This window comes from Pseudopipra pipra, chromosome 4 (genome assembly GCF_036250125.1).
Source record: "Pseudopipra pipra isolate bDixPip1 chromosome 4, bDixPip1.hap1, whole genome shotgun sequence".
In the NCBI taxonomy this organism is placed as follows: domain Eukaryota; kingdom Metazoa; phylum Chordata; class Aves; order Passeriformes; family Pipridae; genus Pseudopipra; species Pseudopipra pipra.
In genome coordinates, this window is record NC_087552.1 from 72,189,450 (window position 1) to 72,216,799 (window position 27,350).

The 27,350-nt window shown below is 37.6% G+C and overlaps 1 protein-coding gene across 7 annotated transcripts in view; it reads right to left on the reverse strand.

Moving 5' to 3' along the window:
- CTNNA2 (catenin alpha 2) overlaps positions 1 to 27,350 on the reverse strand; it is a 486,975-nt gene that overhangs the window by 90,191 nt on the left and 369,434 nt on the right. For 6 of the 7 annotated variants that reach the window (XM_064653544.1, XM_064653542.1, XM_064653543.1 and 3 more), the window contains 2 exons: positions 26,171 to 26,251; positions 9,460 to 9,612 (listed from right to left, as the gene is read on the reverse strand). In XM_064653544.1, coding sequence (XP_064509614.1) covers positions 9,460 to 9,612; positions 26,171 to 26,251 — 234 coding nt within the window. Of the gene's footprint in view, positions 1 to 9,459; positions 9,613 to 26,170; positions 26,252 to 26,896; positions 26,966 to 27,350 lie in introns of those variants that run through there. The other variant, XM_064653546.1, reaches the window with a different exon arrangement.

A 27,350-nucleotide genomic window follows, 5' to 3' on the forward strand; every position in this document is an offset into this window, starting at 1 on the left:
ATCATTCTGATTTCTCTCACCATTTCCCTCATGCAATTCTGAAGCAAAAGCTTCCAGCAAGAGGTGTATATTTTTTCCAAATAACAGCTATCCTGAGGGAAACAAAGACATGCATTATCTGACTCTACTGGTTTTCTTGAAGATATATTTTGACAGTAAAATATTTTAAAGTTGCACAGGCCATTCCAGGCTAAGACTATAGGTGTCAAAACACAATAACAACAGCTATTGAACTAATCCAAAACGGCAAAAGGTGTATTTTGTTACTGAAAACATCTGGAATTCTAGGAAAGCACACAAAAAGTATTGATGTGACAGATTTTTTTCATTTAAGTAAAGTACAAAACACTCAGTCTACAGGTATTACTTCCACCTGATAAATGCTAAGAAAAAGTGGGACATTGTATGTTTGTGCACAGACATAAAAGAGAAATAGCTGGAAAAACAGGTGGAATAGAGATAAGTCACACAAATAACTAAACTTGGGAGAAAAAAAAGGGCTTAGAATCATAGAATTGTTTAGGTTGGAAGGGACCTTAAGGATCATTCCATTCCACTCCCCTGCCATGGGCAGGGACACCTTCCACTAGCCCAGGTTGCTCCAAGCCCCATCCAACCTGGCCTTGGACACTTCCAGGGATGGGGCAGCCACAGCTTCTCTGGGCAACCTGTGCCAGGGCCTCACCACCCTCATAGCCAAGATTTTTTTTCCTAAAGGACCTCATTTAGAAGCCTTAAGTTTGGGAGTTGTTGGATCAAAATTTGCAAGTATCTACATAGAGAACAGGTTTATTATAAGAAAGGTCCTTCGTAACAGGGGTGCAGGTGAGATGTGAAATAAACTGTAAGGTCTCAAAAAATATAAAATACCCCTCTTTAGATTACAAATATAGTGATAAATCTTAGTACTGAAGGGAATTCCGTGTTGAATTACTTGGTAAAATTTATTATAGATTTGGTATCAATTAAATGTTTCTAATCAAAACTTAAGGTGGAGGAGTTTTGGTCTTCCTAAACTATAAATACAGCAGAGGATTGTAAATATACCAAGAGAATGGTTGTTGGTGCCACTAAACACAGTTTGTTGCAAAGTTTCCAAAGGTTTCCTCTGCCACAGGAACTTTGAAAAGCCAACAGAGACATCACCCCTACCATTTAAGTAATAAGGATTATTTTAGCATTCAAGTGCTATCATAACATTGTAGTAGAAGCAGTATAATATACTTATGATGGGTTTATCATAATCACTTTGTTAGAGTCTAGACAATGGGATGCAGGGAAAAAAAACAGAATAAGTTCTACTATGACCCACACATTGCATAAATTGAAGCAACAGAGACACTCCAGTGCAACTCTAGTGTACTTGTGATATTGGTATTTGGAGATGATGCTTTTTGCATTTGCATACTTTGCTCTGGATTAATAAAATTTATTTCTCAATGGAGTGTATTGGAAAATTTGTCACATATAACTTGTTATAGTTTTTAAAATCAAAGCTGCTATAGCTTTCGTTCAAGATCATGAGATTTCTCGATTACAATTTTTTCCTCTACATCAGTTCAAAACTCCATAATTAAAGATGCCATTCTGCCCACAAGTGTCTGACATGACTTTTCCTTGGACATCTCCTGCTCATTTTTTGAGTATGTCTGAATACTCTCCATTATTTCTGACTCGCTATTTCCCTGTAAATGCTTTTTTCAGTTTCCTCAGAAGTACTTACTGCTTTAACTGAACTTTTTGGCTTCTTAAATAGTTCTAATCCCTCCATCTCTGTCCTGAAAGGTTCAGTCGTGGATGACAAATTCCCTTTCTCTATAGCAATATCAGATGTTTATTTTATTTCTTACTTTGCTGTGAGTTTGGAATACCAGCAGAGATTCCTGTATTTCACATTTTCTTTTATTCCCCACCATTATCCTTATTTCTCTTACATTTCATGCTCTAAAACAGGTTATTTGTTTTAACTCTTCTTTCTTACAGTGAAGCCTAAGATGCACATGGAAAAGCACTGATTGAAATATAACCCTGCTAATACACCACAGAACAAAGGCCAAGATGCTAAACATTTTACAGAGTAGTAAAGTGTTAACCTGTCTTGAGCAGCAAAAATTAATCCAAACACACAACTTCTAGAGTATAGGCTGAGGTACCTGTTTTAAAGAAGCACAGGTAAAAGCACCAGTTCTGGTTAGGGCTTGTTACCAGAGGCACAAATAAAACACTTTATCGAATAGGACGGGAGATTAAAAAATAAAGAATGATCATAACAAGGTGGGACTGTCTAGAAAATATCAACTTTGAACAACCAACATGCTGAATGTTGTATTGCATCTTAGCATACTAGGGTTTCAAAAACAACTGGTTCGGGGGAGCTAAACCATTAATTTATGCAATCAATCAGTTAAAATAGTACCAAGAGCTCTTGACTGTATTATTAACAAGTTATAAGTCACACAGACTGCTGTGTGATCATATTGTATGGGATAGTAGGTATAAATGGATACTAGAGTGTGTAGGAGTCAGGTTATTTTGGGAAAATATGAATCACACAGCACAGTAGCGTGATCAGAGAGGAGAAACGAGTCCCCAGCTCAGAGGGTGTTATTCACTAGAAAAATATTTTTAAAAAAATTACTCACTGATTAAAAAGGGAGTAATTGGACTTAATCTCTTCTACAGAGGCCTTAAATAAGCATGGTTAAAAGTTAATCATCTTAAAAAAAATAATCAGATAACTGGAAAATGTTGTGAAATTACTACAAATAAGTTTTTCTGCAAGGAGAAAAGCAGGTATTTCTCATGAAAATAATTAATACAGTACACATTAAAAATGTGAATAAGTGGTAAAATTACTTTAATTTATAAAAAAACCTCCACCACTTCTTTTCCAATGTGTAAAAGCACATGATATAATCATTTGCTAATGAAAGATGACTTATAGGAAATCAGACAACAGAACCAGCACAGCACTGGCTTTATGTTTACAGTCCCAAAGCTAGAGAAGCTTTCAAGTTGACAAGGGGGATTCTGCAGTAATTTACCACCTAGGGTTTTCTTTAATTTATTTTTTAATCTTGTACTTTCTTGGGAAGGAAGAAAAATATCATCATTACTCACAGGTTGCTAACTTCATGTAGTATTTGCTTATTATTTACATTACAGAAATATGTGTGAAAAAATAAATTATCCTTCAACCCTTTTGGTGTTGCAATAAAACAGAGAAATGTTGCAATCTAAGAAAAAAGGAAAGGGGCAAATGAATAAAAAGTGATTACACAAGATATGTTAATAGTCCCACAGACTCTGGTGTGTATTACTGGGAAGAAATTTTGGAAACAAAGCTGTATTGCCAAAACAGCCATGAGATAGGGAAGCTCCTCCCCTTTCAGCCATCCTGGATTCCTGGGTTTCACCAGAAACCTGCTAAGTGCAGATGTTGAGGGATCAGCACGTGCTGTAGCCAAGTTCTCCATTGCCAAATTGTTTAATTTCCCCATTTTTCTGTGTTAATGATGCCTGAAAATCACACACAGGTTCTGCCACTGCCTCCTCCCCCAGTAGACTTTGTAACCCTCAGAGATGGACCAGTTTTGCCTGAAGGCAGAGGTGGCTTTTGGACAAAAGCAGTCTAGAAAATGAAGACACCGAGTATTTTAACTCTAATTACCTACCTTCTTCAGGGACAGATAGTCAAGAGGCTCAAAACCTCACAGAGTATCAGTTATTTCTGTGTCTCACCTTTTCTGTAAAGCAATTTGATTTCACTTCAGTGTTAATCTAGAAGCTGGAAGGTGAAACTGGCACAGATCCCAGTGGACTATCAATATCCAGTGGTTAAAGTAAGGGAAAAAGGCAGCATAAAGAGTTCACCCATGACATTGCATTATCAGAAAGTTTTATCCTGAAAGAATTTGAGTTCATTTTGGCTCAAAAACTTCCCTCTCTCCCCCTCCAAGGTGGAGAGATGGACACTAGATCTGGCAGCAGCAGGGACTCAGAAGAAATAAATGCAAAGAGTTCAAGCTTTTCATTGTCTCGTTGCAAATAATTGGACTTGTGGCTTTAGCTATGTCAATATACTAATGATGTTTACTAGGAATTGAGAACATCTGTTGCCCACACAGGGAAGAAAGGCCTGGGATGGAAATTAGAACTAAACTGAGCATATGAAACACTAGGACACAAAGGCAGCCCACAGCTTTAATTTGAAATAAAATCTCTCAACTTGAAGAGCTTGAATTAAACTAATCTATGACCTTCCTAACATTCCTTGATTAGAACCACAGATTAGTACCTTCTAAATAGTATTTCTTATCTAGCTTAATGTCAGCTAAAAGAAAAACATGAGAGTAAAAGTTGATCAGAGGAAACCCAGGGATTTATACATTTTTGGGCAGTTGGATACAGAAGCTATGAAAGAATATTGACACTTTTTCTGCATTATCAGAAACAAAAAACTAGTTGTATATTCTGATAAAACAAGTATCTGTGAAATACATCAACAGGAACACACTTTGTTCCTTGAACTAGAGTTGCAGAAATAAATGAGCCAAATTTTTTTTCTTAGGCTTCTTCCTCTGGGTTTTGTCTGTCTCTAATTAAAATCTGTCAGTTCACAAATTTAGAAAAGATTTACAAAAGCACAAATAAAACACTATCATCTACTCCTTACGAAGACCACTACTACCTCCTGGAAGTGAGCTTCAGTGCCACAATGTGAACTCTCAGCACTCCATTGACCTCAAGTGCGTTGCAGGTTTACACAGATGATTTTCACTCCCTAAGAGAAAGTCTAGTTTTGCATTTCTTATGAACCAAATGCTCTGTGTGCTTTTCTGAGAGATATTTCTGGAAAGAAAAAAAAATACTAGGCTGGATATTAGTTCTGATAATGCTGATGGAAATCTAGATTAAATTCATTAGGAACCACCAGAGTAAACTTTTCCTTCACACTTTCTCCCCTCTCCTCTCATTGACAAATCAAGTAATCAGGGGTCAGTGAGCAAGTCCAGTTGATTGTTTTGTGTGCTGTGCATACTGACAGTGGGTTTTTCCCTCCTGTCTTCAGTATGCAACCCTGCTTCTACATTTATGATGGGAAAGCATACAATCAGTCTGAATTGAGGAGCTCTGAGTAATACAGTTCTTGGAAAATGAAGGGTAGCCTGCATCGTGTCTCACAAAGGAGTTCAAACACTTTTCTTCTTCCCCTTGAGAATGTAAAAGAAAAAAATCCCAAACCCCTAAAACCCCAAAGTAACCCCATTATCCTCTTCAAAGTGGAGAACATTAATAAGGGCTCCTGCAAACTTAACGGACAAAAGAGAATATAAAACAGAAAGAATGGAGCTGTTGGATTTCATCTCCTACAAATTGCTATCCAACCTTATCATATTATTGATTTGCTTTCACTATATCAACTTTAAATCACCATAAATCATTGCCTAACACAGTTCTTTCACTGGTCAAGTGTTCTTAGAAGACAACTTTGATTATTTGGTGTGTCTCAGAAATCTATTAAGTTTGTATGAGATGAGACTGATAGATTCATGCAAGGCTCCACAAAATTCTCCCTAAAAATCAATTCATGCAAAATTTGCAAAGTATTATCTTTTCAAAAGTTAATTTTTAGATGCTTTAAATTTGGTGCTGCATCAGTTCATGTTGAAGAACAAAAAACCCCTTCATTCCAATTTTGTTGGAAATAATTTTCAAGAAAAAATAGTGTGACTGGATTTAACTCTTGTAAATGACTGACCACCAAATGGTGAAATCCTTCAATAAAAATATTAAAACTCTCCCAAACTGAAATAACAAGTAGAATTCCCTTGGACTCATGTCCATCCTTGTGAGGATGGAAAGTCTGACCCAATCCACCAAGGGCCGATAATCTGAATTTCAACTGAACAGCCTGCTATCGTGGCCCTTGAGAGTTTACTGGATGCTGAATTTCATCTACCAGGAAAACTTGTTGGATTTATTAATTTAATTTTGCAAGAAACACTCTAGAGGACTAACAGTTAAACCAAGGAAGCTCTACTAAACAAAATAATGAAAATTAATTAATTAGCTGCCATATAGTGCTTCGATAGATGCACTGAATAAATCTGAGCTGATTTATCAGTCAAGTGCCTTTGTGTGGCAGGTATGTGAATTATCTGTCATTAACCTTATGCTACAAATGAAGGTGCCTGGATAGAGAAGTTAAATGACTTCCCAAGGTCATATCTAAAGCTGGCATTACAACTCAGGCATTTACTGACTTTCAATCATTAAGAGATATTTTTTTAAAAAACACTGAAGGGATTCATGAGGTAAAGATCATGACCTGGAAAGGCACCATCACTTCTCTAACCTCAGTTTCAGAAGGCAGAAAAAAACTGAGAGGTGACTGCTGAGAAATGATTGGTAGGAAAATAGTCAGCCCTCTAAGCCTGGAGTGGTACCATCTGAATTCTGTTTTATTATATTATTATTTTTAACCTCCAGAGTCTTTATGACAGATAAAATAAATTTGATTTGTTTTGGATGATTTACATAATAGTAAGGTACCACCTTGCTCTGTGTTTTCAACAAAACCCATAGACAAACCTGGTTGTCAGTGAATGCCCAGAGAAATGGCAATTCATCTTTGTGGTTATTAATGTTAAGATAATGGGGAAGGGAAAACATATATATATATAATGAAAACAGCTTTTGAGAGTAGATTTGAGTATTCTGCAATATGGACTACAAAAGGAAGTTAACCTCCATAAGCCTCATGCTTACAGCAGGTATTTTTTAAAATGCATTGGCCATGCAAAGAAAATTTTGCCATTTGTATTCATCAAATATCAAGAACTACATTTTTTTTTCCCTCAGGATGTTAAAATGCAGGTTTTGTGTAACGAAGTATTAAAACATGGATTATTTTTTCCTGACCTTTTGATAGGCTTTCTATTGAGCTCGGTAAGACGTCCAAGAAATTCAGATTCTGATTTTAAAATTGATTAATACTACTGAGTTTTCCCAGTATTGAATTTGCAGTGCCAAATTCCTCTGACATGAGTAAGTGCAACTCCACATACTTCAGTGGAGCTGTGTTTGCATATATTTGCAAGGAATTCTGGCCCCGTGCCTGGGAAAGGATCTTACATTTCATAGTCACTTGATTATGTCTCATCTTTAAACCACATTTTACTATTTGCAAAATACTTGACCCACAAAGCCACAGAAGCCCATCTGCTGAGATTCCATTGTGCATCAATAAGTAAAAAGGAGGAAACTATTTTAAGTGTAAAATCTAGTGGAGAAGGGACATAAATCTGTTCCAAATACTTATTTCCTTGTGCAGCCTGAGGAACTTGAAATCTGGGTTTCAAAATTTCACTTGCACTAGAAATTAATTTCTTCAAAACACTTTTCACCTGAACCAGAGATAGTCCTTACAACTAAAAGGGCAAGATTCATCTAAAAGAACCCATCCTTGGAAAAGAATATGGATGAACCCAGAAACTAGTACCAGCTGTCCAAAACATACAAGAATCAATTAGGAATCTGTTCCTAATAGTCTGGAATAACCTAAATGGAAAAAAAAAATATCAAGTATTAAGCCCAAGACATCTATTGTTACTATCAGCACTGCTTTGTTGGCGGGGTACCTAAAGATGACCACATAATGTTAAAAATCATTAACCAAACTCCAGTTTGGTCTAAAATATGAGTCTAATGTAATGTCAGGCTTGTAAAACTGGAGCTAGAAAACTCTAACTGTTCTTTGGTTGGGTTTCATAGAATCACAGAACCATAAAACAATTTGAGTTGAAAGGGACCTTAAAGCCCATCTCATTCCAATCCCTGCCATGGGCAGAGACACCTTCCACTAGCCCAGGTTGCTCCAAGCCCTGTCCAACTTGGCCTTGGACACTTCCAGGGATCCAGGGGCAGCCACAGCTTCTCTGGGCAACCTGTGCCAGGGCCTCACCACCCTCACAGGGAAGAATTTTCTCCTATGATCTCACCTAAACCTGCCCTCTGTCAGTTTAACACCATCGTGGTTCTTTCTTCTTCCAGGTAAAAGGTGGTGTGGGTTTTCCTTGTGAGTGTTTTTTGGGTTATTTTTGGTTGTTTTGTGGTTTTTTTTAACAACACATCTAAAAGTTATTTGTCCTCCTTTCATGTCAATATCTCCTATGATAATTTTAATATATCTACTTAGTAATTTTTAACTTTTTAATAATGCTGTCATCACAAAACTTTGTTCCAAATCGGCGGAGGAAGTGACTGCTACAATGCTAACCCCATATGTTCATTGAATATAAGACTAGAACTCTGACTGACACTATAAAATAACTATGAATACTGTGGAGGGGTTTTCAGTTTAATTGGGGTTTTTTTCCCTGTACATACCTACTGTCTATTTCCTTTATCATTGCCACAGCTCCAGTCACAAGGAGACAGTAACAAAGCTTTAGTCAATAGTAACCAAGAAACCCTTACTCCTTCCTTCAGCTCAGGCACTACAGAATTAGGATGAGGCCTGTTTTAAGAACAGAAGACATTCAAAGGTATAGTTCAATACTTGTTAAATCAGTAGTTCCCCAACAGTATTTTCCTTTGCTAAAGAATGTTAGCAAGTGTGCTGCACAATCTTCAAAATAATGCTGGTACAGAAAAGTCGATAATGCCACACAATATTATCAAGCAAATCACTGAGTTATATTTGTCTTAAAGAAATAGAAGCATTTTTTCATAGTTCTTGATCAGTTAAAGGACAAACTGAGATGGACATTAGCATTTTAATAAAAGTCCATTCAATGTGGATCCAAGGTTTCAATCATTATATTTTATACTCCTCACGGTAATAAACAAAAAAAAAATAAATAAATGAAATATATTATATTTAAATTTATTTGTGAATAAATAAAGCTACTTCTATATCATCCCTGAAGACTTGAAATTACCATTGGTTGACTTTGCATAGTATGTCTCTTCAGAAAGAGAAGACACTATAAATATATATATTTTTATATGATATACAGACCTTTCAAGACTTTATGTGTTCTTAAGGCTATGACTTCTCTAGATGTAATTTTCCCTGTTTTAGTTCAGACTGACAAGTCTAGAGCAGCCTTTGGCCACCAGATACAGCATTGTGAAGCCCCTATTTGGCTTTTTACTTAATAGGGATTAAGATCAAATGTATAGTTAGTAAACCTGAACTGAAATTTACTTCTTGTCACTCATGCTTTTTGGAAAAATACTGGAAATACCACTTTTAAGGTACTCAACTGCTTTAATGAGCTGCTAAAACATAGCACACACTTCCTCTGCCAGTCATCCAGGCATTTCCTGTGCAATCACTGGGATAAAGCTGGCCAAAACTCCTGAAACTATAATTGCAACATTTCATCCATTTTTTTTGCCTCTCCTAGAGATGGAAGATGGAAACCTGGCTGAGTCAATAAGGTCACTTACCTCAACTAACTTGTTGGCGTGTTCACGGAAGACCTGAGCGTATTCCTTCACTTCCTTCTCATTCCCACTTTTTGCAGCCTCAATGAGAACCAGTAATGGGACATTGGTCTCCAGGAATGAATCTGATATATGATCCATCACTGCCTTCCGTAGCTGTGACAAAAGAAAGCAGACCAGTAAATAAAGGAGAGTTACCCATATCCATTCCCACTATTCTTGGCTATTCATATTTAAGCGTTGATGTGTCACATCTCACAGCAATACGTGGAAGTTTGCAATCTTTTTCCTTCTTTTCTCCAAGTTAAATATTTCCAACAAGCACACAAAATGAAACACTTAAAGGCCTAGGCTCTGCCAAACCCTCGTGGGATTCATGCTGGCATACACCTAATCCTACTGGACTGAATGGATCTATACAGGATGATGGTGATTACCTGCCTAAGACATTGCAAATTGATGAGAACTGAAAGCTCCCCACTATCGAAAAAACAGTTCGGCTCACTTAAAAGCCAAATATGGATTAAGGAGCTTAACTTCAAGCAACCATTAAAAATATTAGCTTGAATATTTCTAAGCCTTCTTTAATTCCTGCACTGAATAGTATTCCGTGCAATAATTAATATTTCATGTAGCAGATGCCTTGTGCTTCATATTCTTTTTCAAATACTTTCAGAAAACCCATTTAAGCATTTTCCAGGCGGATTAGAAAACACACCATAGTTTATTATAAAGGAAAAAAACCCCACATCCTATAAGTTATTGAAGATTTAACACCTGTTACTTCATAAAAACATCTGTTTGAAACAATATTACTGTAAGAATGATGCCACTAACTTCTTCTCTACTTTATTGATAACCACTAATTAGTGTCAAACTTCACTAAAATTTGAAAGACAGCCAGAAAGATGACTGAAATCTTAAATAATTCTTCCTGGAAGCATAACTGCTCTGTAGGATTGTGGATCAGAAACATTTTGAGTATGCCTTCCCTAGCTTTTTGGTTGTTAAGAATGAAAAACTGTGGACTGGAACACAAGCTGGGAGCTATTCAGCCTGGAGGCCTGGGTAGCCATTAGTCTCCTTAAATCATACATTTTTAGTTGGATGAAACATCCAGAAAGGTAATTTTCTCTATTTTGCAGTCCAGATAAGAAAGCTTTAGCTAGACAAGGTGTCATCAAAACACCCAATCATACTGAAAACTGGTATATTGTTAGGCACTGTAAATACTCCAAGATGCATTTGCTGCTTGATGGCAGCAATTCTCAGCTCTATTTGAATAAGGGCAAAGCTAACTTTGAATATTTTCATTCAATCCCTGAGTGGTGCAGTAAAAACAAGCAAAGCAAAGTACCATATATGTGTTTGTGTGAGGTGTTCCTTTTATTTCCATCACAACTACAGCAGTCAATGTATTAAACCCAGCAGTTCTCAATTTCCCTGAAAAATTAATTCTACTCAGATTATATCTGGAACGTTTTTCTCCACTTCCAAAATGTACTCTTTCTTTTTTTCCTCTCCTCAATCTGTTGCTATCCACTTGCTGACTCTTATTTTATTCTTGCATTAAAAGCTCTTTTGGACCATCCTTTGGGTCTGTTTGCACAGCATCTCACACAATGAGATCCCTATCCAGGAATAGTTTTCTCATAATAAACACTAATATCGCTTCAAATACATCAAAGCATTGCAAAAAACCCTCACATTCTAAGATGACAAGAGTCAGAAAATAGTGCACCAGCACAGCACCCTGCATTCTGTGGCTGATAGATTTCCAATTACTATGTACATCAATCCTCTAACTTGAAAATTGAGACACCTGGTGAGATTCTTGGGGTTGTCCTGTGCAGGACAACCAGGAGCTGGACTCAATGATCCTTCCAACCCTTCCAGCTCCGGATATTCTGTGATTCCCTATTAAATGAAGGGTTTCACCTGTAGCCAGCATTAAGGGAGACAGAGAAGGTGCCAGAGAAGGTGCATCATAAACTTGCTTAATCACCTTTTGCAGATGTCCATCTCCCCGTGCTTGCTGGGAAAATCTGCTCTGGGGTCAGATGCCTCACTTGTGTACCTGTAGCTAGACTTTGATGCCCATTGTACTGAAACAGCTCAAATGGTGGCATTTCCAAAGGAACACACAAAGATTTTGAAAATCCCATGTGATTTCCATCTCCTACTCAGCGAAAAATCCTTAAGAAAATCCACTTGCTCGAGTTCAATATGTCAGTAAAACCTACTGTCCACTGCACTGAAAAAAACTTACTTTAAATGCTAAATGAACACTGACACTTTTCTGTTTGCATTGTCCCATAAGGACGTATCTGTTCCAAAGGGTTTTTATTCAATTCAACTTTTGATCAAAGTTAATGTGGTGTTATAGATCTGGCTATAACAATAAGCCCCATGGAATTCTAAGAAAATCTCAGGATGTTCAAGGAAGCAGCTTATTTTCATCAGTGTTAAATATCTTCAGTCTACAACCACATACCAGAAATCAATAAAAAGGACAGCAAGAGCATCAGCTAAACAGCAATTTGGGGTTTCACATAGCAAATATACAGTAGAGTTCTATCTGAATCAAAATTAATGAATTAAATGGATATCTCATTTCTAATGGCAACTGTGTGTTGCCTTATGAGGTTCATAATTGCAGCAGCTGAAAAAAAAAAATCTGAATTCTGACTGTCACAGGTTTGATAAATACAAAATTAATGAATTCTATTTCCCTCTGCTGTGTTAATCATAGATATCAGCAGCATATTTCTGCCCTCTCCTGTAAACAGGAATTATAATTTCTTTAGAAATTTGTTATCTGAGTTTTAGGATGCCCTTGCATTGAAGCTGAAAGGTGTAGTTAACGGGTTTTATGTACGCAGGAGACCACAAATTTTGCCATCCTTCACCACAAGCTATAAAGAATGACTTGACAAAATCATTTGTTAAATGTGACAGGAGTGTGAAGGCTAGACATTCATCCAACAGCTCAAATGGATACATGACAAGGTAATATTAATGGCACAAGACGAGACATTTGAAAGTATTGGCTCCCAATTACCAGTCTATTTGATCCAATTAGGGCTATTCATCAAGGCAAATAACTAGTGGAAAACTAATCTTGTATGTTCCCCTGCAGAGTGCAACAAAGTCCAGCCAAAGTGATGGCTTTGCATCCAGGGATTTCACTGTTTCATACAAGTAACATCAGCTTAGAAGGGAACGGGAGAAGTCTTGTGGCTTAAATTTAAATGCTCATAAAACAAGCAGCAAAAGCACATCATATTTTATTCTCAAACCAGCACGAGAGCTCCTGCACGTACCTACATTAGCAAATGTCTCTGCAATGCCTTAATTTATGCTGCATTCTGATGTAAATATTATGACAAAAACTATTACTCATAAGACAATGCTTTAGGTTTTTCCCCTCCCCACACTGAATTTTTAAGCTAGAGGTGAATTCAAAGCGTGGGTAGTTTCCACCACATGAAACTTCATTTGTTAGAGGGGGAAGCACATTAAATTAAGGTCTTGCTTAATTCAATTTGTCACAGTAGAAAACTTTATTAATCAACATAAAACTAAAAGAATAATAAATTTGCCAGGGTGGCCAACAAAAAAAAGAAAACATAGAATGAAAACATCAAAACCTGCAAATATTTTTAAAAGCAATGAATGGTGTAGCACAAGGCAGATTTTATGTCTTTCCAGTTCAGTCAATTCAGTCAGTTTATGGTGCACAGTCAAGTTGCTGTTTTTGATAGCATCATATTGTACTGTTCTAAGCACTGTTTAGGGCTGTTTTATCATTGTTGGTTCACAGCTATAATTGAGCTCAAAGAGGTTAAATGCCCACCAAAATGATGTTTTCCATGGCTATATAACAATTTTAGGACCAAAATGTCTCAGTGCTACTTACAGTCTAGTAAAGAATTAAATGTCTAATCCTTACACTGGAAGGTAAAGTCACAGCAGGAGATTAATGACTCTAACAGGTTGTTAAACTTTATAAAGCCTGGCAGTATCTGTAACAAAAGTTTACCAAGGAGCACCTTATTCACCAGTTTCCATTTAAAGTGCACTGCAACTCAGCTCCAGTTAGCACCTGCAGAGCACTCCCAAACAGGTATTAATTTAATTGAAAGGGATGAAAATAAAGTTTTCTCCACTGTAGTTAAAGTGTGTCACCTCCAATGTGCTGTGAAATTGAGTTCTGGAGAATAGGGCAGTGACCATTAGAAGCTTCTGCAGTGTAGTGCTAAAGAGAAAGTCCCAGTCAATTCTGCAAAGTACGTCATATGAAAAGGTGATCAAAAAATGGTAACTTTGGGGATGTGGACAGTAATGCCATCAGTTATGTCTTGATGGATTAAAGAGCAAAAAAGATTAACATTTAAAGCATGTAGCACTTGGACACTCAAACTACAGATTACTGGAATACATTAAATAAAAATATTTAAGATTTGAGCCTAAGATAATAACTCGGGTAATACTTCATAGAGTCATGAAGTAGCTGGGGCTGGAAGGGACCTTAAAGATCATTTAGTTCCACAACCCTGCCATGGGCAGGGACACCTTCCACTAGCTCAGGTTGCTCCAAGCCCTGTCCAACCTGGCCCTGGACACTTCCAGGGATGGGGCAGCCACAGCTTCCCTGGGCAACCTGTGCCAGGGCCTCCCCATCCTCATAGCCAACAATTTCTTCCTTATATCTAATCTAAACTTTCTCTCTTTTGGTTTGAAATACTTAATATGTTTTTACGTGTGTGAGGTTTCTTCTCTCTAAAGAGAAACTTCCCTAATCAGGAAAAAAAAGGGGGTGAATTTACTGATAGAAAACAATTGAAATGACAACTTTTGACCAGAACTTTAAAACAGCATAAGACACACACTCAGAAAAACATTCTTTCTAGTCACAGGCCACTGCAAAGGCTTCCTCAAAATGGCAGATGGTATGAAGCACAGAAGAAGCCAGTTACCAAGCACTTAGGTTTAAGTTTGTTTGTTTTTGAGGGGGTGGGATGGATGGTTTATCAATTTTTATGACATAAAATTTTAAACCACATTTTCAAAAAAAACATTTTTCATCAAGAGCAAGCCTCAGGCTTGCTAATAATATGATTGCAGTTACATAAAAGCAGAGAAAAAATTGTATATTTGGGGGAAAGACATCCACATACCCCTCAAACACAAGTGTTATCAGGACATGAATTCTGTCTTTTATGTCTGGATAGAACAATGAAAACCAAACTCTGACTGCAGTTCTGGGATAATACTAAATATTTATTGTTTCTAGCAATAAAGATTTACACAGGGCATTAACAGGTAGTGAAGAGTACAGAGATTCCCATCAAAAATGTTGGAAAAACAGAAATACAGGTAGGGACTGAACAGACACTGAAGAGTTTTAGTGAAGTCCAAGAACCCAGAAGTGAAAGACAGAGATTAAATTTTGCATTTTGTATGACCTGGCAAAGTAGAGTTGTGATAAGGTGAATGTGGAAGGATGAAATTGCAGAACAGGAAATCACATGTAAGAACAAAGAAGGGAAAGACCATAGGAGGTTACCACAGTAGAGAAAAAGAGGGTTAGGACTTTGAAAAATAACGCTGTGAAAACTGAAGAGGATTGTAAAGTGTGCAAAATGTCTCAAGACTGCACATCTAGAGGGTCTGATGCAAAAGGGGTGTGACAAAGGGGAGGGTAATGAGCAAAGATAAAAATAATGAACTAAACATCCACAGGTTAAATCAGGAACCACAAAACATTGTGTAGTTTCATGTGGTGTCTCCAGGTCTGCTGAAATATTTAAATCAAGTAGAGTGGCTTTCGAGCTTTATGGGTTCTTTATATATGTGTTTTTTATAAATACAGCAAATAAAAAAAATAATTGAGGAAAAAACTGTTTTGGGGAGGTTAAATAGCTGTTTGGTCAAAAGGGGAAATTAATTGCCTATGAAAGCCCTTAATGAAGTTATCCTCAGTATAATAAAAATGTGTAACAACTTCACTTAAAGGCAGTCAGGTGCAATAATCTTTAAAGGTTTAATAGAGTAAATGCTACACGTGTCACTCTTGCATTCTCACCTACCCCAGCTTCAAGAGCAGGCTGGCACACTAAATATTATCATCAGCTTCTCTAAGGCCTAGAGATTTAGCCCAGTGAAAGCTGATGACAGCCCTTGGGTAGACCTGTCTATCGGAGTGCCAGACAATGGCTGAAACAAGATTAAAAATTGATTGTGTTCTGCAAAAATGGATTTCTCATCATCCTTTCCAAGAGCCACTCGAAGTCACAAATGGATCCTGCCCCATGGACAGAGATGATTGATATCTGATGCTGTCAATTATCATCCATGCCTTTCAAGAAAGCCCTGACTGCAGCAAGATCACAGACTGGCTTATAGAGTTGAGTTTGTTTTTCGTTGTTTTTTTTTGTTTGCTTGTTGGTTTTTTTGTTTTTTGTTTGTTTGCTTGTTTTTTGATTGGCTATTTTTTTGTTTTCTTTTGGTGTTTTGGGGGTTTTGTTTGTTTGTTTGTTTGTGGTTTGTTTTTTTTTGTGGGGTGGGTGTTTCTAGTTTTGTTTTTGCTTTATTTTGTTTTCTTTTCTTCTCCTTTGCAGCAATTTCTACAAAGTAAAAACCGAAAACAAAACTTTTTGTATCTCTGGTTGCTTTCTACAAGTAGAAGGTAACATTAAAGACATTTCACAACACTTAGAAATAGCGCTACTGAACAAAATTACAAAATTAATGTCAATTAAGACACAAATGCAGTGTTGAAATCCCATTTGGAAATTAAATTCTATGTACTTTGCCACTGCTCATAAACCCATTAGGAAGACAACTTTATAGAAGTCTTTTCAAAGGACTGTGCTTCCCTCCACATTTACTGTGTTCTCTACCTCATGCTACTGCATTATTGATAATGAACATCAAAATTTGAAGCTCATTTTGATTCTTTATGAATCCAAAATCTGATTCTTTATGTATCCAAGCTTCTGTAAGTTTCTTTAGCTGATGTGGCTACAGGTCAGTCTCTAGTTGACAATATAGAACAATGTAAGCTTCTTTATGTAAAATTGTCATATAATTTTTTTCCTCTCTGGTTTGTGGGTTGGTTTGGTTTGGGATTTTTGCCTTTTTTTTTTTTTTGATGTAGCAACATTATAGTTTTCTGTTCAAAATTTCCCACATTTACAGTGTCTTTTATTAAAAAGAGTTCTAAAAACTCCATACTTGTTTCTCTGCTGTGATTACAGAGCTTGGCATCTTCTAAAGGTCCTGAAGTGAGCACAAAGATTTTTTGAAATATGTGAGCTTTTATGAAGACTCATCATTTGAAGAATAATACACAAACTATGTGCAGTAATCTTTTCTAATGCAATATAGCTGTCACTGAGTTTTGCCTCATAATTCTTCACAAGCTACTTTGAAAGGCCAACCCTCTGCGCTCACAGCTTCGCTCAGTTTAGAAAAAAAAAAAATATAAAATCAAATCTCTATTTCAAAAAGCAAAAGCAGCTGTAGTTACTACACTATGGCTTTTGCCAGACGAAAATAATCCATCATGGGTGTTATGCTGCAGATCAAAGTTTCCCTCATTTGATCAAAATGTTACACACTGCAGCCTTACCCAAAACTACCTGATATGGGCACAGTTTCCTGAAATATGGCACCATATGTGCATCAGTAAACATTATGTGTAGAGTAAATTAAACACAGCCCTGTAATTAGGCAGTACGGAAATTAGTGCAGACCTGAAAGAGTAAATCAGCAGTATTAAAGCACTCTCCATTTCCTCTGAAGCACTTCAGAGCACCATAAAAACCTCAATGTCACAGTGATAAACCTCCAGGAGTGCATTTTGAGGGAGATAAAGACATGTGCACTCAAAGAAGTTCAAGCCAAAACCATTATTAACTAAAATTAAAGTAACAGTTCATCGTCTCTAATTTTTTAGATCAGATTTTTTGATATGTATCTAAATTTCCTTTCCTATAGTAAATACACCAGTTATTCTACCAAATGAGAGCAGACAAAAAGTGGAATATTGAACAGCATGCCAGGAGCTCAGAGTTCTTTCAGTCGAAGATGGTGACATTCAGGGTATTCCTACCTCTGTTGTGTTAAGGCCATAAATTCAGTGGAAGATGAAAGAATAAAGGACTTTATCAAGTGGAGCTTTGCTATCTCTGCTTTCTAAGCCAGGGTTACAGAGGACTCCTGCCTATTACCATTGTAGAAGCTGCTGGAAAAACATACTAAAGATGTACACGCAACACAGTGCACCCACATTAAATGAATCCAAGCCACAAACACGTAGCACTGGCACAGAAATAAATCTGTATTAGCATTTGATAGACTGCTTTTGGGAAGCCAGCTCCCAGATTTCCATATTCAAGAGCACTGGAGTCACCTCAGACAAAAAACAAATGTACTAAGCAACAAGGGAAAGGAGCTGAGTTTCTAATGAGCACAAGCTGATGCCACAGGTGGCCTCGGGTTCAGAGACATTTAGATTGACTTAGGGCTGGCTCCCTTTAAAAACATCAAAATTTTGTCAAGGAGCAGTTTCATGCAACAGAATGGGGCAATATTACCAATAACACTGCACTTCCCCTTGGAAACAGCCAACACCTCCTCTTTGGGAGGGAATGCAGCACAACCTTGGCAAGATTCCCGTGGATCATCTATTTAAGTGTGGCCCTGCTTCAACTTTGCCTTTACAGAATAAATCTTTAGTAAACATTCATGCAAGATTAGATTTTGAAATTATAACCTTCTTGGATATTCTGCTAGTACTTAACACTTGCATGAAATTTTGCATCTTTGAACACTGTATCAACATCAACTCCCTTACAAATTCTCAGTGTTATGTGAAGCTCAGTGAAGGGCCATGACCTGCTCTTTCTGTGTTTTTAGCTCTCCTTAAATTATACAGATATTGAATTACAAAAAGCTGCCTTCAGGATTTATAACTTTACCTAGTGTCCTCTTGTCTGCAATAAGGGGCACGTCAGAAGCTACTTTTATGGTAATGAAGAGGGAGGACGTGCTTCCCCAGCCCTCCCAGAAATGCCCCAATTGCTGCACTGTTGACTGGCTTGAAAGTCAAAGGCCTATTTACACAAACCACCTTTGGGCTCTTATTTTTGGGGTGCCTGAATTAGGAAGCAGTTTGTTTGTGACTCCCTCTATACAAAGAAATATGAGCTTAATGCAAAATGCATCCTTGAAACCCCAAATCACCCTCCAAAGAGGAACTATCTGTTGACTGTAAGGGAGACTGAAGGAAAACCACTTCCTTATGTCATCACCCAGTTTCCATAACTGACATCAGCTGGTGTGAATCCTCAGAGTTCTCTCTTTCCTCTTCACCCTGCCCCCTAAATATGAGTTTTTTATTTCTTTGGGTGTGCTCTTCATCTTCTTTGAGACACTGAAAGGAGTTTGTTATCTAATGGTAGATTGGATTAGAATTGGGATTCACTGTTTTCTTCTGAAGATCCTGTTTTGCTGTCTGAGCACTCATGCTTCCCTTGGGCTTATATCTTAATACACAGATGCTGTGTACCTCCTAGTGCTGGTACAACACAGAATAGCTAAACTGAGGTAGCTTCAGATTCTTTTTCTAAAACTGGACAGTAAGTTGTTTGTCTTTGTAGAACACAGCAGAAGGAAGAGGGGATAAACAAACAAACAAAAGAAAATCAAGTAAGTTAGTCATGATTCAGAGCAGCAAGATTTAATTTCTAGGTGCTGCTGGCCCTCCCTGAAGCATTTGCAAATCATCTGGTCTGTGTATGAGACAGGAGCTTTGCTGCAAAAAGATGATGATAAGATTTCCTCTTTTGGAGGAAGCCCTGTGTTTTCTTCAAAGCATTTACATAATGTAAAGAAACCTATGCCTATACTTGAATAGAGAGATTTAAGTCTACAGACTGAAAACATTCTATAAGTGTCTATCCATAACATAATTCACATTGTATGGGTTAGCTGCAATAAAATCTGCTCCGACAGAACACATTTTTTCAGTTTTAGGTGTCCCATCAGTCTAATTCCACGAGTTAATATTCATGGCTTTTATTCTGAGAGTGTCTCTGGAGTCTGTGTCAATTTTTGGCAGGTTTCAAAGTGCTAAACAGTTCTCTTTTTTACCACAAATAGCATTTATAAACAGCAATACAACTTAATCTATGTGGAAGTGACTGACATAAAGAGCAAATGGAGACACACTGCCGCTCAAGAGCCAGAACAGAAATATATGACAAATAAGCCTAAGAATGTTTTGAAGGCTGTTACCCAGTTCAGACTGTTGTAACCCATATTAAACAAAGGACACCAATTGTGAGCACTTTCAGAGGCCTATGAAGTTGATAAAAACTGAGTATGATCAAGATGTTCTCCCCCAGATCTTTGTTTTACCAAATCTGCACAAATAAATTACAGGAGGTGTTTGCCTCATCAACTTTAACCCTTAGAAAGTTTGACTTGTAGGCTGATATAGCTACTGAAGCAGTATTTGATCAATAATCAAATCCAGGATTTGATGATCCTTGTGGGCCCCTTCCAACTCAGGACACTTATGACTAAAAGATAAGGAGTATAATAATTGTAGATTGAAGGGAGGTGCTCTAGAGAAAATGGTTGATAACAGACTAATGAATATCGTGCCCAAAGTCCACCATGTGTCTTACAAAGATATTTGCAAGACCACAGCTTAGCACAAGGAATTGGAAATGACCAGAAATGACCAGTCAAATATATAAAAGGGTCATGTGAAAAGATGTACTTACTACATGATACATAAAGAACTGATTAGAGGTATAAAAAGGGCAAATATGACCAGGATATAACCTTTTTTTTTTTTTTTTTGGCTGCTGCAAAGTATGTGGATGAACAAGTCTGAGTGTGTGGCTGATAGAAAGACACCATAGCACAGTCACCATTAATATTAGTTCTTGCCTAAATGTCCAAACCTGATCCTGAGTACCCCATGTCACCACTCCTAGGGTGTTCTTAGTGGCTATTGGGAAAGCAGACACTGAGAAGAAAGCAATAAATATCCTAAACTCAAGCAACATTCATCAGAAAGAGGGAGACAGCTCATCCAAACCAATGCAAGGATCTTGGAAGTTCTTATCTTTCAGCTTTCAGTCTGTAAACTAGCTGAGATTAAATCATCAATAACAAGGACAGCCACACCTGAAACCCATTCTTGAAAAGTCAGATGGGAAAAAATCCTTACATTTCACTGCAGAAATCATATTGAGGTGTTTATTTATGGATAGTAACATGTTATAGTTTTACAATACCAATTTCTAGAAGTTGTAGATCACAGAGTAGAGCAGAACAGGGCCACAGTCTTGATCATAAATACTTTTCTTTCTGATTGGTTTTCTGAAGAAATTAGGCTCAGAAACTACAGTAACTGCCCATTTTTTCAAATACATTTTAATCTCTTGGCCAATTTTAAAACCATCTGACAGAGAGAAAAAGATCTTAAGGATGCTGAATAACTGGAGTCTGATGAAAAATTGTCTGGGTAGGAGAACAGTGACCCGAATTAGAGTCCTGTGGAGGGAAATTTGTTCTGTGAAGTCAGGAGCTGGCTGCCCAGTGTACTAACAAAGGTACCAGCTGGGCAACCACCACGTGGGTACTGGCTGAGCAGGAGCCAAAACCAGCCTCACATCTTCCTGCATTTCACCAACCAGCCTGGAGTAAAAAAGTGAGCTACAGATGAGGCAGCAGCAGAGAGGAGAAGGACGGGTGTGAGAAAATGAAATAAAACATGAAATTCAGAGGCCATAAGGGAGGAGCTGAGATTATTGCTGTAGGAAGCCCTATACACATAGTGCTATGCTATAGAAAGCAAAACTTCTTTAATTCATCTGGTTTTGTTTTTCAGTCCTGTGTCTACAGAATATGTGCTCCTCAGAGGTTTGCAGGATGTGATCTGGAAAAGACAACCCTGAGGAGAGGACATTTTTCAAACAATTGTTAAGGTTGGAAAGGACCTTTTAAGAACAACACATCCAACCATCTGTTTGATAAAAAGAAATGCTAAATCAGAATGTTTTGTCTCAGAGAGTGGTGTGAAGAATTCTTTTAGCCACGAGAACAAGCACAGGTGTTTTGAGTCCAGAAATGATGACAGCTTTCCATATTAAAAATCACCATCCTAGCTACTAACTGTAGTAGCTACTAATGGGAAGTTGACATTATTCTGCTTTTTATAACTGTCCAAAAGGTTAAGCTGCATTGCACTCAAAACCACATAATTTAAGGCCACAAAAAAACAATCAGACAGCAAAAAACTCCTTTTAATACTGCACACACAAACTTATATCTCTAAAAATAGCATTAATTTCTATTAGCCATCCTTCCATTAAAGAAAAAGTCCAGGACATCAGTGTAAAGGTTCAAAAGTATTTATCAAAATGCAACCAGTAATGCAGTTATTTCTGGACTTTCTACTTCACAGTCCCCATTAATATATTTTTTTAATAAAGTTTTGTTGCCTAAAAATGCAAGGAGAAGAAGAAATCCATCTTTAAAAAAAACATAGTACTTTTTTAATTTTTCCTTTGGTCTACTTTGCAACTACATCTGAAAATTAAAAAAAAAATATCAAAATGCCTTAAAAAGATGGAAAATCTTTTTGGCCATTGTAAAAACCTGAGTTTATTTTTCCACATTTATTAATGTGTAAATGCATATATTTGCAGTGCTAAGCTAAAAATAAATTACTAACTTTCAAAATGAAAATTTGAAACTGCTGAAAAAAAGTCCACACTGGACTTTTTGACACTCTCAGACTTCTTTTTTTATAATTATTATTTTTTTTTTTTTACTTTCAAAATTCAATTTCTGGACGATTTATGATTTTTTTTCAGTTTGTAAGGAAGTGAAATTTTTTCTTTGGGGTATTTATTTCACACAATATTTCTTAGTAGCTTTAGTAATAACATAAACCTCAGTCTGCAGGAGGTGGATGGATTGTCCTTAACAGCTACCTAAGAGCATAATGCTCAGTATCAACAGAATTGCTGGTAAAAAAATCTCATTTGTATACAATTCCTTCCACTTGGAGGCATATGAAGACTTAGTCTGGCTTGACTGGACAAAAATGAAACAGTGCAGACAGGCTGCTCTGTTGGTATTAATGGCAGCACAGATTCCTGCTCTTTAAGAGAAAACAAATGGTTTCAGTTATTCCACCTCATGGGGAAACCGAGCGGCTCAAAGAGACTGAACAAGCTCAGCTGGTCCCCTGGAACAGGACACAGACACAGAGAGCTGGTGGCAGCAGGGCAGGAGAGCAGCACTAACAGGTGGGACACCAGTGGTGGTGACAGCAGAACAGCTGGTGCTCTGCTCACACACCTCCAAATGATCTACAGACCGTGCTGGGCCTCGCTGGGCATCCAGTTGGTGTGTCAGCCAAACTCTTTGGTGTGTCCTTCCTTCTTGTCTTGCTCTCAATGTCGCCGCAGATGTCACTGTGACACCTGAAATCCTGGGTGTGCCTGCTGCTTTGGGATTACCTGTAGTATTTAAACTATAGGGTTGGTATTTCTTTTTCCTGCTACGGAGGAAAAGCAAACAAACAAAATAACTGGCATCAACCAGCACCCTGCTGCTGGGCTGGCTTGCTGTACCACACAGTGAAAGATGGTTTTGTTTAGCTTTTAGGTTTTGTCTTTTCTTTTTTTTTTTTTTTTTTAACTACAGACTTGCATCCCAGGGGCGTAAAAAAGACCTCAAATCTTGCCAATTGGTGCAACTTATTAGCAGACACAGAACTCTGTGTGTTTTCCAGCTTGTTCAAAATGAAAGGTTGAGCAAGTTGGAGCTGTTCATCCTGGAGAAGAGAGGACTTCCAGGAGACCTTCCAGCATCTTTCAGTACCAAAAGGGGCTCCAAGAGAGCTGGAGAGGGACTTTGGACACAGGCCTGGAGGGACAGGATAAAGAAGAATGGCTTCACACTGACAGAGGGTAGGGTTAGATTAGATCTTGGGAAGAAATTGTTCCCTGTGAGGGTGGTGGGGCCCTGGCACAGGTTGCCCAGAGAAGCTGTGGCTGCCCCTGGATCCCTGGAAGTGTCCAAGGCCAGGTTGGACAGAGCTTGAAACAACCTGGATTGGTGGAAGGTGTCCCTGCCCATGGCAGGTGGGGTGTAACTAAACAGTCTTTAAGGTCTCTTCCAACCCAAATCATTCTGTGCTTCTATGAATATCATGTGAGAAATGGCAGCAGTGAGCTATGGGTTGGTGAGACGTGTCTGCTTCCAAGAACTTGTTCAGTCTGACTTAGGTTGATGTTCTTACTGGCAGTTTATAGTAAGACATATAATTAGATCTCCATAATAGTTTCCCAATGCCCAGGAGAGTTTAAATGATGAGTTTAAAAGATGTAATTCCATCAGATTAAGAAATATTGAAGTGACTGTAAATTGTGAGGCGGAATTTCAGCACCGTGCATTCCATCCCCAATCATTTCACATGTCTGCATGTTCTGCAGATAATGAAATCAAATCTCAGAAATAAAAAGCTAAGTAACCTGGGGAGAGAAAGGAAAATCAGTCTTATATGGGTGATTACTGTAGACTTGAAAGGGAGCCTGACTATCAAATGAAATATATATATCTTCCCCATCACCGAAACGTATGTTGTAGATTGTCTAGTTTTATGATGTTAACATTAAGCTTCAAAAGTATGAAAATCAAGCTCTAAAAGGGATTCATTAAAACAAAAGGCATTATGGTATTCAAAGGCGGTTGTCTCTCCAATGATTTAGCTCAAAATAGAAAGACTGAAATAGTGTAACTCCGTATTCTCAACCGCGGCTCATTTCTTCTCAATCTTCAAGCCTCTCTCCCCAGCCATTAAACCAAGCCCTCAGTGACATCCTCACACTCTCAAATTTAGCAGGGAGTGTGCAGGCAGGTCTAGGCACACACACACACAGGTAGACTGTTGACTATGAGTTTGATGAAGCAGAACACTGATTATGATTCTGAGGGATAATCATTTATATTGAGAATGCTCATTGTGGAAAGCAAAGACTCCACCTTCCCCTACATTTGTGCAAAACCCAGCACAATTATGATCTCATATTGATTAGTTTACTAGCAACTGCCATGATTTAATAAACATTATACCCGTGTGACAAAATTTCATAAAAATCAGAACCTATATTAAAAGCTTCATCTCCAAGCAGGGAAATACTTTGTGTGTGCTTCACTTTACTCACATAGAGAGTTCCAACCTTTCTGAGATTGAATATTCCATGGGGTTGAATATACATGAGAAGCAGACAGTTTATTAAGAAAGGTGCCATTTTTATATCACGTTTCAGAGTAAATTTGGCTTTAGAGATGAGTAATTCAGGCAACTGCTGAGAGCCTCACACAGAACAGCAACTCATGTGTTAGTCTGCTACTTCCTTGAAGCAGTAAGAACAGAGGTGGGAGGCAACACATGGTACCAGCTCCACTGCAGAATTGAGGATCCCACAAATTTGGAGGTCAGAACAGCAGAGATCTTTCTTCTGTCATTAGCTGAGCAGCAGATGTGATTCTAGGCTTTATATAGGAGAGTCAGTGATTCATATTGACTGTAAGACCATTGCAATAGGTTTATTATTTGCAGAATATGATCTTCAAACATGTTTGCTGAGAGTTAAGGGCTGAAATGAACTGAGCTTTGGCAGTGCAGAGCACTGATTCCAAAATACCTACAGGGGCCACTCTTTCTGAAACTATCTTGTAGCAAATAGGTTTCTGAAGATACATTTAAGTCCTTGCTTGGTCTTGCAGTTTTATTTTTCGTTGTTGTTATTATTATTATTATTATTTACAGAAAATGCAGAATTGAGATCATCTCAAAAGGAGAGAAAAGAGATAAAAAGAGGCAATCTGCCCTGCCTTAACTTATAAGCTTAAAGAAACTTATAAAGGATTTCTCCCTCTTGTTTGCCCATCTCCTTTCAATTCTTTTCCATCTCAAGCCTTTTGAATTAACCTTTCAACCTTATTACAAAACACAATGATAAATGTAATATAAGAAATTCTTTACTGTTTAAGCTATGTTTTGCAGTTATTCATAAAATCATAGAATACTTTGGGTTAGAAGGGACCTTCAAAGGTCCACTTCCCTGTGTCATGGGCAGGGCCATCCTCAAATATATCCCCTGGACTTTAATGTTTACAGGGATAGGGAATCCACCATCTCTCTGGACAACTTGTTATTTATTAACCCTCTCTATATCTTCATAAAATCTTTATTTCACACAGTACCTTGGAGGTTTTCTCTGAAAATGTTCTGCTCTTATAATTTTTTTTTCACATTCTCCTTTTCTTTCCTGTTATTTCCATGAGGGTATTCCAATACATACAAATAAGCACATATGCCAGTGTTTTTATGACTGGGGTTGCTGGGCTGTGAAGGCCTGGCCAATCTGCCCACCCTCCCACACAGCAGGACATTGGGGGGTTACACTTGGAACACATTCCATTCTCCCTTTTGTTTTTTTTTTGTCTCAGGAAGTGCTACTACTTTGCTTCATGCCACCTGTAATGTAATGTCATGTCTAAATAAGGACACCAACACTTTAAACCTCTACATGTGGCAAAACCAATCCTAAGTGGAAAAGTTTATGATTCCCTCGGAGAATCAAGAAGCATTATAGAAATCATAGCTTACCTGTCTTCGAAGGTCTCGTGTTTTCTTGGTCATCTTGTCAATGGCAATGTTGAGTGGGTCCCCCTTCTCCTTCCTTCCAGTCTGTTAACAAAACCGAAATCACAGAGTTAGAGAAAAATACTCCAAATAATATACACTTCTAAAAAAAATAGTACAGACTTATCAAAGGAAACCTGTGCACCTTTTTTTTTTTTGTTTGCTTCCATCAAGCTGTTATTTCCAATGTAGTGTTTTTAACATGTTTATGTGAGGGAGGCGTAGAAGATTATTTAAAAACAATCCTAAAGTGATAAGAACAAAGATGAAGGTGACTCACCGGAGAGTTCAGAACTTTTCCACCACTAAATTATGTGCATATATTATAGTTAATACTCAAAAAATCTGGCAAGACCTTTCACTATAAAATGAATATTAAGAGTTTCTAATCTCCATCCTGCCAGGCACTGGGAATGTTAAACATGATAATAAGCAGCAACACAGCTTGAGGACAGAAGGAAAATGGTCCCTACGCCTGTAGCAGGAATCATATTGGCAGACATTAGGTGCAGTATAAAGAAAAATTCCACTTAAAACACTTTCCTGCAGGAAGTCTCAAAGCAAAACTCCTCATGAAGATTAAAAAAGGGGGGAAAAAAGCCTTTTGTGGCTCGTAACCAATGGGGAAAAAATACTTTTTTTAGGTTCAATGACACAAAAAGCATTAAGTGACTTTGTTAGCTGTATTACCTTTCTCTTAAGAGAAAACTGCTTCTCTAAAGATTTGTCACATCTCTTGCACATTGAACTCTGTTTGAAAGCTTTTCATCAAGAATCAGAATGATCTTCCATTCTTCCTGGCAGTACTCTTTCCTTCCCAAGGCTGTTTTCAAATACTCCTATTTAGAATTGTTCCTTGCATATGATTAAAAGCGATTTTCCATCTCCAGCTGAGCCTAATAGCATACTTTTCTGGGAACTATTGAGAAGTCACTTTTGGGGTGGGATGGGGATTAAACATACCCTTTCAACAGTGATCTCTCACATGGACTGCACGGTTAACAGCTCTACATTGGCAAGTGGCCTCTGTTCCAGCCTTTGCTTTAAGCATTCATTCCAGAGAACGCCTGCTTTCTGTTATTGCCTGTAATTCTAATTATGACATGAGGCCAAAGCTTTTATGATCATTTAGAAATCTGCAAAA